Raw genomic sequence first — 14,210 nt, forward strand, 5'->3', positions numbered from 1 at the left:
CGTGAAGAAAAAAATCAGCATCAGCAGCCTGTGAGGCCAGTGGCTAGGGACCTGTCGCCATAGTAATGGCACACTCTCACTGCCAACCCCCTTCTCCCAAGTTATTCTTGGGGCCCTGGGGAGGTCACCTTTCATCTCACCCCTTACCACCCACTCAGAGAATGGAGATGAGGTTTGGGGCGAGGGGAGCAAGGGTGTAGGAGGAGGGGAAAGGGGGATGGGAGAGGAAACAGCAGAAAAGGGTCATGCAGAGAGTACTGAAGATGAGAATTTGTCATAAACCATCCAACAGTAATTAACATTTCTGTGATTCTTTACAGTTTGCAAAGCACTTTCCTGTCCCTCACCGCAGCTAATCCTCATCATGGTCATGTAGGCGGGCTGGGCTGGCTGCAGTTGGTATTAATCCTTCTTTATTGATAAGAACTGAGGCCCAGAGAGGTTAGGAGATGACGCAAGATCAGAGTTAATGTCAGATCACAGGCATCTGACTAGATCTTTCTATAGATCTGAACTCTCTATCATTGAGGTACAGAGTTATGGGAGCTGGAGACCAAGCACAGGAAATACAGAGTCCTTTGATCTTAACTCTGGAGGCAGCAAAAGCCCTGGAGCTGATAAAACCTTGCCTAGATCCAGCCTCCTATCCAGGAAGCAGCCTCTTAGAGGTGAGGATTAAGTGAGTCACTTGCCACAGTGCCCAGCAGACAGTAAACAATCACAGCTAGCCTTCCCACTGCTCATGCACAAGTGCACACACCCACACACACTCACCTGCGTATTCTGGATCTGGATGGCTCCCTGGGGGATTGCTTGGGTGACCACCTGACCTTGGGAGGTTACCATGGTAACCGGTTGATATAAGGCTCCACCTGAGGAGACAACCAGTTTTGGGATCCCCTGCCATGAAGGTGGGAAAAGAGAAGGCAAGCAGGGTCCCCAGTTGCTTGGCACTCACAGATGAAGACTTTTGGGGACCATGCCAGGATGGATGACTGCTCCCTTTGTCAGAGAGGAGTGGGTGAGGTGAGAGATGGTGTCCAGAGGGAAAAGCAGAGCCTTTGGTGGGAAGCATTTAGGGGAAGGGAACCTTACTCGGCCTTGAACGTGGGCGCTGGGGGCGAATCATGAGATTTTGACTTAAATTTGTTTCAGCCCATCATAATCAAGTCTTGGCGGTCACCGCGTGCAGAACATTTCGGTCAGGAAACTGAGTGGAAGTCCCTCCCTCAGCAGAGGACACTCCCTACTCCCAGAATTCCCCAGGGGCACCCTTTTCTCTCCCAGGATGCTTCCCACATTTCCCAGAACCCTGTACCAACCTGACACAACTTGTGAGTTGACCGTTGTCATGGCGATGTTGCCCTGCTGGAGTGCTGAGGCTGGGACCACAATCCCCTGGGGATTATTGGAGACTCCAGACATGGAATTGGGGGAATTCTGCAGGAGGTCCTGGCAGTAAGGGAGGGGTGGTTTGGTGACAATCTCCCTACGAGCTTAGAAGCTACAGCCCCCGCCCCCATCCCCACCCCACAACTCCTGTTACTTCCAGGCACAAACTAGAAGGCAGGTCTCAGGACGTCTTAAAATAAAAAAACCAAAGACTCATAATAGCCCTACATTTACATTTCCTTCCAGTGGCAACCTGGGGCCCGAATGATCCCCTAATCTGTGAACCTCACCGCACCTACATTTTGGAATCTGCAGTTATGAGCTATGGGTTCCAAGCTCAGTCCCTTCTTTAATGGGTCGGGGTGTGTTTCAGGCTTGACATTTTAAAAACTTTCCAGGAGATTCTGAATTGCAGAAACCCTCCATTCGTGGCTGGAGAGATGACTCAAGTCATTAAGAGCACTGACTACTTTTCCAGAGGGCCCGGGTTCAATCCCCAGCACCCACAAGGAAGTTCATAACTGTCTGTAACTCCAAGATCTGACACCCTCACGCAGACATACACACAGGCAAAAGACCAATGCAAATAAATTAAAATAAATTTTATATATATATATATATATATATATATATATATATATATATAAAGAAACCCTCCATTCACCTGCTCAGCACTTACTCATCTGCAGGCTCAGTTGCCCAGATGTTCATCCTGGCCCTCCCCTCTTCCAGCACCTCTGTTCTTCACCTACCTCCAACACAAAACAGCCTCCAGTGATGTGTGGTCTGTTCATTCACCCTTTGAAATGCTGACTTTCGTGCACATGCTGGGCAAGTGATCTACCACCTAAGCCACACCCCCATCTCTCCAGTGATTTGCTTTTGGACATCCTTAGTGCCTATATTATAATACTAAGATGTTTGTTTAAGAATAGTAAACAAGGGGCTGGAGAGATGGCTCAGAGGTTAAGAGCATCGCCTGCTCTTCCAAAGGTCCTGAGTTCAATTCCCAGCAACCACATGGTGGCTCACAACCATCTATAATGAGGTCTGGGGCCCTCTTCTGGCTTTCAGGCATACATGCAGACAGAATATTGTATACATAATAAATAAATATAATAAAAAAAGAATAGTAAACAAACAAACTTGTGTCACTATATACTCTGTCTTCTAATGGCATCGCATGTAAGTCTCCATGCCAGCACATGTTATCAACTCTTCTGTCTTCCCTGAATTCTCAACACAGAATTATACTTGGCCCAGATCGTTAGCCAATTTGCTTTTGCAGTAGCCAAGGCAGCTGAGGAGTAAGTTTTTCTTGTGTCTTGTTCCCTCATCATTCTTTTCCAGCGGTCAGTAAAGAAGTCTTTGGATTTGATGTGGAAGGTCTCCTGACACCAGAGGAAGAAGGCTTTGCTGCAGGCCTCCCGGATGAAGCAGTGCCTCCCACCCCTGTTTTCTGGGTACCTGGGCATGGTGGCTGGGTGACTGAAGGAGGTGTGAAAGAGGAAGGGAATGTGTGAGAGATGGATGTGTTTACGTTTGGAGAGGGAGAGAAAGAGGACAATAAGGTACAGAGGACAGGAGCTTGGGAGCTGAGCCTGGCTCTCTGAGCTCTTCCCAGCCTCAGATCCTTATCAGAATACAGGGCTTGAATTAGTTAATGGACCCAATGACCAGCAAGACCCACATTCCATAGCTCAAAGCTGGGATCAGAAGGCATGATTAACAAAGAATTGGAGACAGGTAAGTCGTCAAGAAAATGGAGTAAACACGGGGTGAGCTTCTGAACTTTTATTTTAGGACTTTAAGAAGTTTGGGCAGTTGGCCTTCAGGAGCAGTTTGGAATCTGGATTGAGGAAGCACCCATGATTAGAAGAAAGCTCTAGCCAGTGACTACCTACTGGTGGTTGCAAACAAAAGGAAGATATCACAGGCACAGAGCACAGTAACAACACTCTGCCTTCCATTGTGGCATCCTGTAAGTCATGAGGGAAGGATGTGGGAGTCGGTAATGACTTGAGTTTGGCTTGATTCTGCCTGGAGAATTTCCCGCTGTGTCTCCTCTCAAATTACCCCTTTTACTCTCCAAGACCATCCCAACCCAGAGTTGGGGGAGTAGCATTTCCAGAAAAGCAGGACCAGGGTCTGGGGCCCAGTCCTCCATCCCACCCACTGCCCCATGGGGCCTCTGGGTCTGCTTCTCTGCGAAGGTGAGGCAAGAGGATTCTATTCTATTCTTAGTTCTTGGCTTTGGTGTCCTTGGGCAAAGGAGAGGGCAGTTCTTGCCTTGGCTTCCTCTCCAGAGAGCTGGGTGAGAGCTTCCCACCAGTGAGAGTCAGCTCTTGATCTGTCTGGTCACACAGAGTTTAAACCGAGCTTAGCACACAGAAGCCTAGAAGCTGCACAAAGTCATTGCTCATACCAACTTCCTGAGTGACACAGGAAAGAAAATAAAGTTCTTCAGAGGGTCTGGTGGCTTACTTAGGTCACACAACTGATTGCCAGGCACGGGACTAGAACTCAGTTCTCCTTACCCTCACCCCAGCCAAAAATATTGAATAACTACTTTGGGCTTCAAGAGGCTTCTTGAATCTTACCCATGGAAGATGAAAACAACCCAAGTCCAGAAGCACATGGAGAAGATGGTCATCTTGGGAACCACATCACGCCCCTCTTGGATACCCCTTACTTCCTTACAGAGTTGGTTCGGTCTTGAGGCTTGAGATCTCCCGGTGCCAATTTCCCATACAACCCTTCCCACTAAATGGAACCGGTACTAAAGATGGTTGAAGCAGGAACAAACTAAAAGGTAGATTTCACAGAATGGGGGAGCCCCGATGTCATTATACCTAAAGCCACGGGAAGTAACTACTCAACAATCTTCATTTGGAATATGCCATATTGTGGCGCTCCTCTTCAGATAGAGCTACATGAGGGTTTTAAATATAAAGACTTGTCCTAGACTCTCTTCACAACCCCAAAGTATCCCGCAAGGTTAGGAAAACACAAGGAAACGTAACATAAATATAAGACGTGCCTTCTGGGATTCAACTAACACACACAGTTTTCTAGCCAAAGACAGAAGGGTGAGCCCTACCTGGACACCTCGCCTGCTTACTCAGACTCTGGCTGCTCTTCTTCCTGTGGCTTGGAGAGCCCCCATGCACACTCACTTGGTTTGGGGAACTAAAGGTAACTTTTGTTCAGACTCGGATCATTTTCTCCCCTACTCTTCTCCACCCTACTCTTGTTGTTTGGCTGTGAGGTACTGAGAGGGAGCCAAGATATACCAGCAAAGAGGTGGAACGGAAAAACTTCAGGGTAGAACGTGTAGGCAGGGCCAGGGGTGGCCACATCTTAGCTGGGGCAAGAAAGAGAAAGCAAAGTCTTGACTCCCTGAAGTTGGTGTCCATCCCGTACATCTGCAAACAGGAGCTGCTTCACACACAGATACATACACACAATAATATATGTGTATATATATATATGTATATGTACATGCATATGTACATATATATATTATTTTGAATAATGTGTGGGTGTGCAGGTATGTGCCCACGTGAATGCAGGTGCCCTCAGAATCCAGGAGAGGCCATTGGCTCCCCTGCGGCTGGAGTTACGGGAGTTGTGAGTCACCTGATGAGGGTGCTGAAAACTGAACTCAGGTCCTCTGCAAGAGCAGTGCGTGCTCTTAACCACTGAGCCACCCCTCTAACCTACACTGAGCTGTTTTTAAAGACATGAATTCTCAGGGCCACTGAATGAGGCCCTCAGCAATCTGTGTATTTCAAAACTCTGCTCAGGTGGCCTCCAGCATCAGATGGATCTGAAGAGTACCAATTAACCATACACATGAAAACCAAAGGGTGTTCACTACCACTTGGTTTCATGGTAATCTTGCCATCACCTTACAGGGCTAACAGGAGAGAAATTGTCCCATTTTCCTTGAAAGGGTTAATGTCCAGAGAATGGAAGGGGCTTCCCTGACTCAAATAGCTGTAAGTCCCCTTGAGTGTAGGATGGAGGCTCACACAGAGAGGAGTTAGATCCACAGGCTCGTCTACAAACACACTGCCTGGCACTTTTAGGCATCTAATGATTTACTTCCCACTTCATACAGCTGAGGCCACTTGAATGGGAGAGCAGGGGTTAAATCCGGTCCTCAGAGTCCTAGAGTCTTGGTGTTCTTTACATAGCAGGAGTTGAGCTGAGACCGCACACCCAGACAGGATAGCATAAATCTTGCCATATGCCTCTGTTGGTCTCGTCCAATGCATCCCTGGAATTTGGTGCTAAACCTCAGAAACCTAAGCAGAGCCCCCATCTCAGACTCCACTTGCTGGGATTCCAGGCTGAGCACTATTCTCTAGCTCTGTGCAACAGTGACAAGGCAGCTCTAACTCTCTAGGGACAGTCTCTGTCTTTTCTGAAAAAGCCACGTGGCAGCAGCAGAAGCCCTGGGGAAGAATCTATTGACTAAATACATGGCATTGTCATCTCCTCAACAGCTTCCTCAGAGGCTTATCTGCCTGTGTCCCCAGGTGGATGCTGCTGTGTGGAATCACAGAGAGACACCCATGGCGAGCTGAGTAGCACTGAGGCTGCAGTGTTAGCGGCCTTTCCAGCATCCAGTCTCGCATCTCTGCTCGAAACTGCCTGGGTACCAGGCCTTAAAAGCTGCTTGTCCATTCCAAGAACTCTGCTGTGTCTCCCTGGGGAGCCACTGGAAGCCTGGACTCCACAGGTAGTATTATTAGAAGCTCCCCATTCTCCATCCCCCACCCACCCCCATGGGCTGTTTATTTGAGAGGCAGAGGCAAGGAGTCCCTCAGAAGTGGCTGAGCAAGTGGGAGCAGCAAGTTTACAAAAGCGGAGAACTTGTTGCCACCTGCAGCGTCACCCCCGTGGTCATTGCTCATCCTTACAGACGTCAGTGGTCATTTTACCACCAAAAAGGTGACTTCTTCAGAGGAGGGGCTTTACAAGGAGGGCCCTGGGGGGAAGGTATGGTCATGGCGCACACAAAACCTGACTGTGGCTACAAACCTGGATTCGAGGTCTGACTGCACCAGGGGAGAGTTGACCTCTCCTGAGCCTTCTCTCTTCACTCTCAATAAGGAAAGGGCCCGAGATGCCCAGAAAGTTATTTTCTACTCATAGAAGAAATTTCTGGGGAAAAAACCAAGCCAAACCAAAACAAAACACGATGGGCTAAAAAATAAAAGTATGAAGGATAGAAATGATGGAAACATTTCTCTTGATTTGGAATTTATATCTTACTAGGATGCCCCTGAAACAGGGAGATACACTGGATGACCTTGCAAAATCCCTTGCAATTGAGGATTAAGGAAAAACCAGTGATGGTCTTTAGGATTTCAGCGGAAGGATTAGGGCCCAGCAATCTGCCATCCTTGCCCTGGCCACTAGGGGTCTCTGTGGATCCACAGCCTCAGACTAGTTTACCAACCCCTCCCAGAAGGCTAGGTCCAAGGCTTATTGACCTGACCTGAGAGGAGGATGGGGTGTATGTATTTCAGTGTCCCACCTTGCAAGACATGGCCATGGACAGAGCCCCTGAGTCCTCATGGTTTCCTATAACCTTACACAGGGAACACGGAAAAGTTCTCTCTTGCACAATGTCTTGTTGCTTTAGCGTGGGGATGTTTCTGAGGGAAAGGAGGCTGGCTCTCACTTTGACACTGCCCAGCACAGTGCTGAGTGTGTGCTAGGTGCTTGTTAGATCTGTATGGGTCTAGGTGTGAGAGGAGGTTGCTTCTGTCCCCAGACACCCTTTCTGGCAAAGTCCCTCTGTTCTATCACAGCCAGAGTCCCGTCTTAGCCTAAGAAGAGCTAGGCTTGCAAAGGCAAGGAAGCTAAGCACATATAAACAAGGCACCTAATCCTGTCCTGTTCCACCCTAGCTGGGGGCTTTGGCCTCCGGGGAAAGGCAGCCCAGGCCTGCAGGGACAAGCTGCAGCTGCTGCTCTTAAGGAACGTTCCTTCCCGGAAGGAGCAGAGCTCTCGGGTTTCACTCACCCTGCGGAGAATAGAGGCCACAGCTCTAAGGCTCTAGAAGACTCAAGCAGCATAAACTCTCTCCCTACCTCCTCAGTCTGGGATGTTGGTTTCCTGTCTAAGGTGATCCCCTTGAGGTGGACCACCTTCCTCTGTCCCCACCTGGCCTGAAAAGTCACAGGTTGTATCCTCAGGAAGCTCAGCACGACACAAGTCCCAGGGCTTTGGCAGAAGTGACCGGAGCACACCACCTTCAGCCCCTGACAGCTTTGGAAAAACAGAGCTTGCTGTGTGTCAGAGAGAGGCCCACTCTTATGAGGGAGAGATGGGCCATCGGCATCCTCCATAGGCTGCCCAGGAATGTCAGAGCTAAGAGCTGGTTCCTTTGTAGGCTGCTAAGCCCAGCACCCCAGGGCTGTGCTCACTTCCTCCTCTTCTTCCCTCTTCCAGTCAATTACCAAATCCAAATTCATGCTCCGAAGTAACCCATTACATCACATCTAGTCTCTGCATCCCTGAGCTCCCATTGTGTGTAGCAAGATGTCACCAAATTATAAGACGAACATAGGCTCAGTAGTAGTCACACATGACCATTACTTAGTGTGTGGTGCTCAGCCAGTGTCCTTCTCTTTTTTTTTCTTTTTTCTTGGATGCAAAAAGAAGAAAATATTGAGTCACGCAGTAGTGGCGCACACCTTTAACCCCAGCACTCGAAAGGCAGAGGCAGGAGGATCTCTGTGAGTTCCAGGCCAGCCTGGTCTACAGAGCAAGTTATAGGACAGCCAGAACTGTTACACAGAGAAATCCTGACTTGAAAATCCAGAGAGAGAGAGAGAGAGGGAGAGAGAGAGAGAGAGAGAGAGAGAGAGAGAGAGAGAGAATAATGTCCAAATAATGCCCATCTGAAGTCTTGTGGGAGTAAGTAAAATATTATACATATGGTACCTAGTACTTTTTATGTTTGAGACAGGGAGAGCTCAGTCAATGCTGCAGGGGCTCCTTTCTCATCAGTTTATGTTGTAGCCATAAAAGCTCAATTAATTTGTCTTGCAATGTGTCTCTAGCTCTGGCCCTATTGCTTATATGCCTATTTTCTTTAAAATATTTGGCAGTTGGCTACAGTAGTCAACATTGAAATATACCGCACTCAGGCCTGGAAAGATGGCATAGAGGTTAAGAGCACCGGTGCTCTTCCAGAGAACTTGGGTTCAAGTGCCTATGGCTCCAGTTCCAGGATCTCTAACAACTTCTTCTGGCCTCTGTGAGTACTGTATACACATGATACACAGGCACACATGTAGGCCAAGCACTCCTACACATAAATTTTTTTTAAAAGTTAAAGAATAAACATTTTAAATATCCCCCACATAAATTCAGTTTCATGATATTCCATCACTTCCATTTCAAGGTCAGAAACTGTCATATCCATTTTTATGTCCTCAGGACTCAGCAGGTTCCACGAGTGCTTGAATGAACATACGATACTTGAATGAATGACTCTCTGTCCCCTTCTCTCCAGGGATTCTAATAGGCTGGCGGCTCCTCAGACTTCTTTCCATCCTAGGAACACTTACCTTTAGAGATGCCAGTAGGCTCCCAAGCCTGCCTGAAAGGCTGCCCCACCCCCACCCAAGAAGCCTGACCAGTGAATCTGCAGCTTTTCCCACCATGCTGGGCAAAATTCTCCATCCTGAGATGTGTTCCTCCTGTTTCAGGGCAGAACTGGACCTAGCCATGAGTCTTGTGCTGGCTGGGTCTCAGGGCTGGCTCTCCTGGGAGTTGGTGGGGGAGATGGATGATCTGAAGCTACATATGTGATGTGCTCAGTCCAGGACCCCTTTATTTGGCCTCCTCCCTTCTCTTCAGCTGTTCCTTTCCTGTTTTTCCTGGCACTCCAGGCCCTGAGTATTCTATGTCTGACAGAATTCGTTCTAGACTCCTAGCTCACACCCCCTGGAATTAGGAACCCCCCCTAAAATAGTCACCTGGGTTCTCACAGGACCTAATGCAGTGCACATGTAGTCACCCGGGTTCTCACAGGACCTAATGCAGTGCACAGATGATCACCCAGGTTCTCACAGGACCTAATGCAGTGCACACGTAGTCTCCTGGGCTCTCACAGGACCTAATGCAGTGCACAGATGATCACCCGGGTTCTCACAGTACCTAATGCAGTGCACACGTAGTCTCCTGGGTTCTCACAGGACCTAATGCAGTGCACAGATGATCACCTGGGTTCTCACAGGACCGAATGCAGTGCACACAGTAAGCATCCCCAAACGATTGGAATCTGCATGAGAACCATGCCAGGTGTGCCTATACTAGAGCTGACTCTACTTCTCCAAAGACAGAGAAGGATGACCTTCAGATTAAATTAGCCCTTAGTGAGGCGAGAGTTGGTTCTCTCTGGTAGGATGGTTTAGTTAGTATTCTCTAAGGACAGGAGAACCCAGCAGAGCCGAGTCTACAGTGTGTTAGTGGGGATGCTGCCCCTGCAGGATGCCTGGGATGTTACTTTGGAGCAGGACAGTGTAGCTTTCTGGGGAGGGGGAAACAGCTAAGTGTACTGAGCTAGTTGAAACCCTTGAAACTGTTTCCCACCTCTGTGTGGTGGAATCAGTATTCCCCCATCCCCACCTTTGTCTCACTCACTCGGAGAAAAGGGACAAACAGAAAAGAAAGACCAAACTGGGAGTAGGCCAGACCCCACAGGGTGAGTGAAAGGCACAACGTGCCATCTGGGAATGGGACTGTCAATTGGAACACAAGAATGTCTCCAACTTTGCCACACAAGGCATTGTGATCAGCTCTCAGGGAAAACCATGAGCCAGCAGTTTGCAACAAAGCTGGCAGGCAGCTGGGATGTTGAGCTGGAGGATCGTGTTCCGGAGGGGCAACACCCCTCCTCAGGTCAGCCTGGCACTTGGGGCAGCTATTTCAGGCTGGAGGGGATTAAGGTTGGAGCATGACGAATGAGCATATTCACACACACAACATAGACACAGACAGACAGACAGACAGACAGACAGACACACACACACACACACACACACACACACTTCCCAACCTCTTGGTTTCTTCTCCCATGCTGGTTCCTAAGATCTGCCTCTTACATCAACTCTGGTCCTCTTCCTCAGGAAGACACGGGTCTCTTTCTTAAATGAGCTCTTGCAAGACCCCACCCATCCTGGGAGACAGTGACAGAGCCTGATTGGAGGATGACGCACAGCAAACCTTATTCACCTTCACCCCTTGTGCCCAGTCTGTGTGCAAGCTCAAGTTCATCTAATTCCTCCAAGCTGGACCATCTCCCCTTACCTCTGCCTGGCCTGAAAAGTCACAGGTCACATCCTCAGGAAGCTCAACATGCGGCAGCAGTCCCAAGCCTTGGCAGATGGGACTGGAGCACACCGCCTTTAGCCCCCTGACAACTTTGGTAAAGCAGAGCTTGTTGCGTGTCAGAGAGAAGCCCACCCTTATGAGGGAGAGATGTGCCATCAGCATCCTCCATAGGCTGCTGGGGAGTCCCTAAGCTAAGAGGAGGCTCCTTAGTAGGTTGTTTAAGCCCAGCACCTCAGGGTTATGCTCGCTTCCTACCTCTTCTTCCCTTTCCCAAGTGCTTTTTTTTTCTTTTTTGTTTTTCAAGACAGGGTTTCTCTGTAGCTTTGAAGCCTGTCCTGGAACTAGCTTTTGTAGACCAGCCTGGCCTTGAACTCACTGCCTCTGCCTCCCCGAGTGCTGGGATTAAAGGCGTGTGCCACCACTGCCCGGCCCTCTTCCAAATTCCTGCTTCCCAGCAATTCATTTATTTTTTTCTGTTCATGATCTTCATCTTGCTATGGCCGCCATTCCTCTTCCTGTTGTCTTTCGGCCTTGGCCTCATGTTTCCTGCCTTTGCCTCTGTCAGTGTCTCTCTGTCTCATTTCCTTCACTTCTCCTTCCTGAAAACTTTGGCCTCTCCCTGCCTCCCTCCTGAATGATGCTAACCTCTGTTTGCCCTTCCTCCCCCTTTTCTTAGTTTTTTCCCCCCTCTTCCTTCTCCCTTTGCGCACCCTACTACATTACTTCTTTCAACCAATGCCTATTGGCCCCTGAACACACAGAAGACATCATGGCCACAGCTGGCATCCTAAGGCAACAATATTGAGGTAACAAATCTATTTCAAGAGGATATTAGCAAGCAGAAAGCACGGGTAGCTGTTTTTAGATCTGTAATAAAGTGATCTGGTGATTTCAGATATATAAAATGCTGTGTCAAGGCGAACGACATGTGCTTTCTAGGAGAGGAAGTGAGAGATGCAGCTTCTCATCTAACATCACATGTGGCATTTGCAGGATTAGTGATAGGCTCTCAGGTGTGAGAAGGAAAGGGCTGTCATAGAAGGGGGTGAGTGAGATCTCCATAGGAGAGCAACCTGGTCACAGCCTCTGGGAAAAGGCTGGTTCAGCCTTGTAAAGAATAGGGATTTAGGATGGAAGATGTCCCCTCATCAGGTAGGCATGGAAAAATGGTTGTGGTGCCTAGAGCAATGTGGCTCAGGCATGAAAGCGGAGGCTGGACCTATGAGGTCTTGAATGTCGGACAGGCAGATGGGAAAACCCTGGTGGCAATCGGGCTCTGTAGACCACACAGGCTTCGGGACGAGAAATCCAGCAGCAGCAATGTAAGCGGAGCATAGGTGTGGAGCAGGATGGAGTGATGGCCAAGGAAGACAGGTGGGAAGGAAGCGGTGGCAATCAGAGGAAATGAGGGGACTCATTTGAGTTACACCAACTAGGAATAGCTACGTATCTTTCCCCCTCTGTCTTTGGGTGTCTTTGTTTTACTCGACTGCCTGCGATTTTCTTTCTCTGGGATCAGAGGCCTTTCTGGAAAGGCTATCCGATGGCTAGTCTCACTCAAGCTCAGAGACACCGAACCCAGAGATCTGGCTTTTGCAGTTAATGGTTCGAACACCTGGATCATCCAAAATCCATGTTCCTTCCTGACAAACTCCACTTCGCTGTAAATGCCTGCTTCCTCCAGGCTAGCTTGTCAACCTCAGACAGACCTCCAACCCTGAGGGGCCACTGTGGCTGCTGAGCCTCCAGCCCCTCTTTCCTGGCCTCTCCATCCGGCTACCTTGGTACACCCCCAACTCCAGCGCTCAAGGTAGAGTCGGAGGACCCAGGAGGGAAAATCCAGGGCCTCTCCAAGGACCTGATTATTTCCAAAGACTTGTGCTAATTTTCTGATATGATCCTCACATCTCTGCGAGGCACTAAATCCTCATTACTTTTCCTGACCGATGCATTCTAATTAGATCAACACTTAAAAAAAATTCACAATAGCCACAGGATGGCTTTCCATCTCATTAACTCCTCACTTATTATTTTCATGAAAATTACTGATAAAAATGTGCATCTCCATTTGGTGAGGCCTCGCAGCCTCCTCAGCTCCTATCTTACATCTCTCCCGTCACCGGGGCTGCGCAGCGTCGCCATGGTAACCCACAATAATAGAAACTAATAAATTACAAACGAGATGCTCGTTGAGCAATTATTGTCCTCTTTTATGCAAGTTTCTTGCTAATTTCGATCATAAGGGAAAGTACAATAAGACTCTGAAGGAATGAGTCTATTTCAAGAGAATATTAGCAAGCAGAAGCCAAGGCTGCTGTTTTTAGATCTGTAATAAAGTGATTTGGTGATTTTAAGCAATACAAGGAGGAAATAAACTTCTTGCCCCATGTCCTTTGTTGTTTTTAGTATCAAGTCCCAGAGAGATCGCAGTGGGGTAAACATGATGCAGTACTGAGTGTACTTGTGGAGGTGTGTGTGGGGGGGTCACAACGTACAAAGTGTGTCCCTTCCCTCGCCCCTGTAAACCTGAGTCCTAATACCTAAAATGAAAATGGCACAGCTTCTTAGGTGGCTTCCACAGTAGCTTCCATTACTCACCCTTAGAACGTTAACCTGCATCCCAGTCCCTGTCTGAGGAGGAGGGCCACCGTGAGCCTCCGGGGGGCACCTGTGTCTGTGCGTGTGCTTTCTGGACTTCAGGAACTCCGTGAGAGGGTAACGACCTTGTGAGCCTACATCTAGGTAGATGCCAGCAAGAGTATACAGGAAGAGTTGGGTAGCTTTCTGACTGTAGACCTGGAGAACACATTCTGTCCTAGAGAGAAGTGTTCACTCTTCCCTATAGTGTGGAACAGGCAGCATCTCCTCGGATGAAGGTAGCAGAGGGAATCTTAGAAGGGGATTGGCTAAGGTGTCTTTTACAGCGGCCTCGCACCTTAGTGGGACAGAGGTACCAGGGAGAGTCAACAGAGGATGAGCGAGGAGAAGCATACCTGCGGAATTTCTTATCTACTAGGTGCGCAGAATTTGGGGGAAGGATCAGCTTCCCTGATACCTTCTTCCAGGAGTGCCAAGAGGCACTTCATGCCCTCCAGAGGAGAATGTTTGCCAGGAGGTCTACCTACCATCCCCAGGTGTCAGTTAGGCAACTATCATTTCTCCTTTACGGACTGGGACCCACCCACTTCTTGGTAAATCCTGATGTAGGGAGTCAGGAATTTCTTTGGATACTTTTTTTTTGTTTTGTTTTGTTGTTGTTTTTTTTTTTTTGTTTTTTTTTGTTTTTGTTTTTTGTTTTTTTTTTTTTTTGATATGGTCATTTAGGGCATGCTCAGACCCTGGCAGGTAGGAGTCTATATTAAAAAACAAAATTAAAAAAAAAAGCAAAAAACCTACCCTGGTTAGGTATGGTGGCTAAGGTAGCAGGATCAAGAGTTTGAGATCAGCCTAGGCTACAT

The 14,210-nt window shown here is 48.4% G+C and overlaps 1 protein-coding gene across 3 annotated transcripts in view; it reads right to left on the reverse strand.

Annotated features, from left to right (window-relative positions):
* Positions 1–14,210, reverse strand: part of Pknox2 (PBX/knotted 1 homeobox 2) — a 271,709-nt gene that overhangs the window by 20,642 nt on the left and 236,857 nt on the right. For 2 of the 3 annotated variants that reach the window (XM_041657711.1, XM_041657710.1), the window contains 2 exons: positions 1,323–1,452; positions 775–872 (listed from right to left, as the gene is read on the reverse strand). The exons of the other annotated variant lie outside the window; for it this stretch is intronic. In XM_041657711.1, coding sequence (XP_041513645.1) covers positions 775–872; positions 1,323–1,452 — 228 coding nt within the window. The remainder of the gene's footprint in view (positions 1–774; positions 873–1,322; positions 1,453–14,210) is intronic. 3 annotated transcript variants of the gene reach the window in all.

Source organism: Microtus oregoni, unplaced genomic scaffold, assembly GCF_018167655.1.
Source record: "Microtus oregoni isolate MIOR12 unplaced genomic scaffold, Mior012 000008F_ref0000371, whole genome shotgun sequence".
NCBI classification, from domain to species: Eukaryota; Metazoa; Chordata; class Mammalia; order Rodentia; family Cricetidae; genus Microtus; species Microtus oregoni.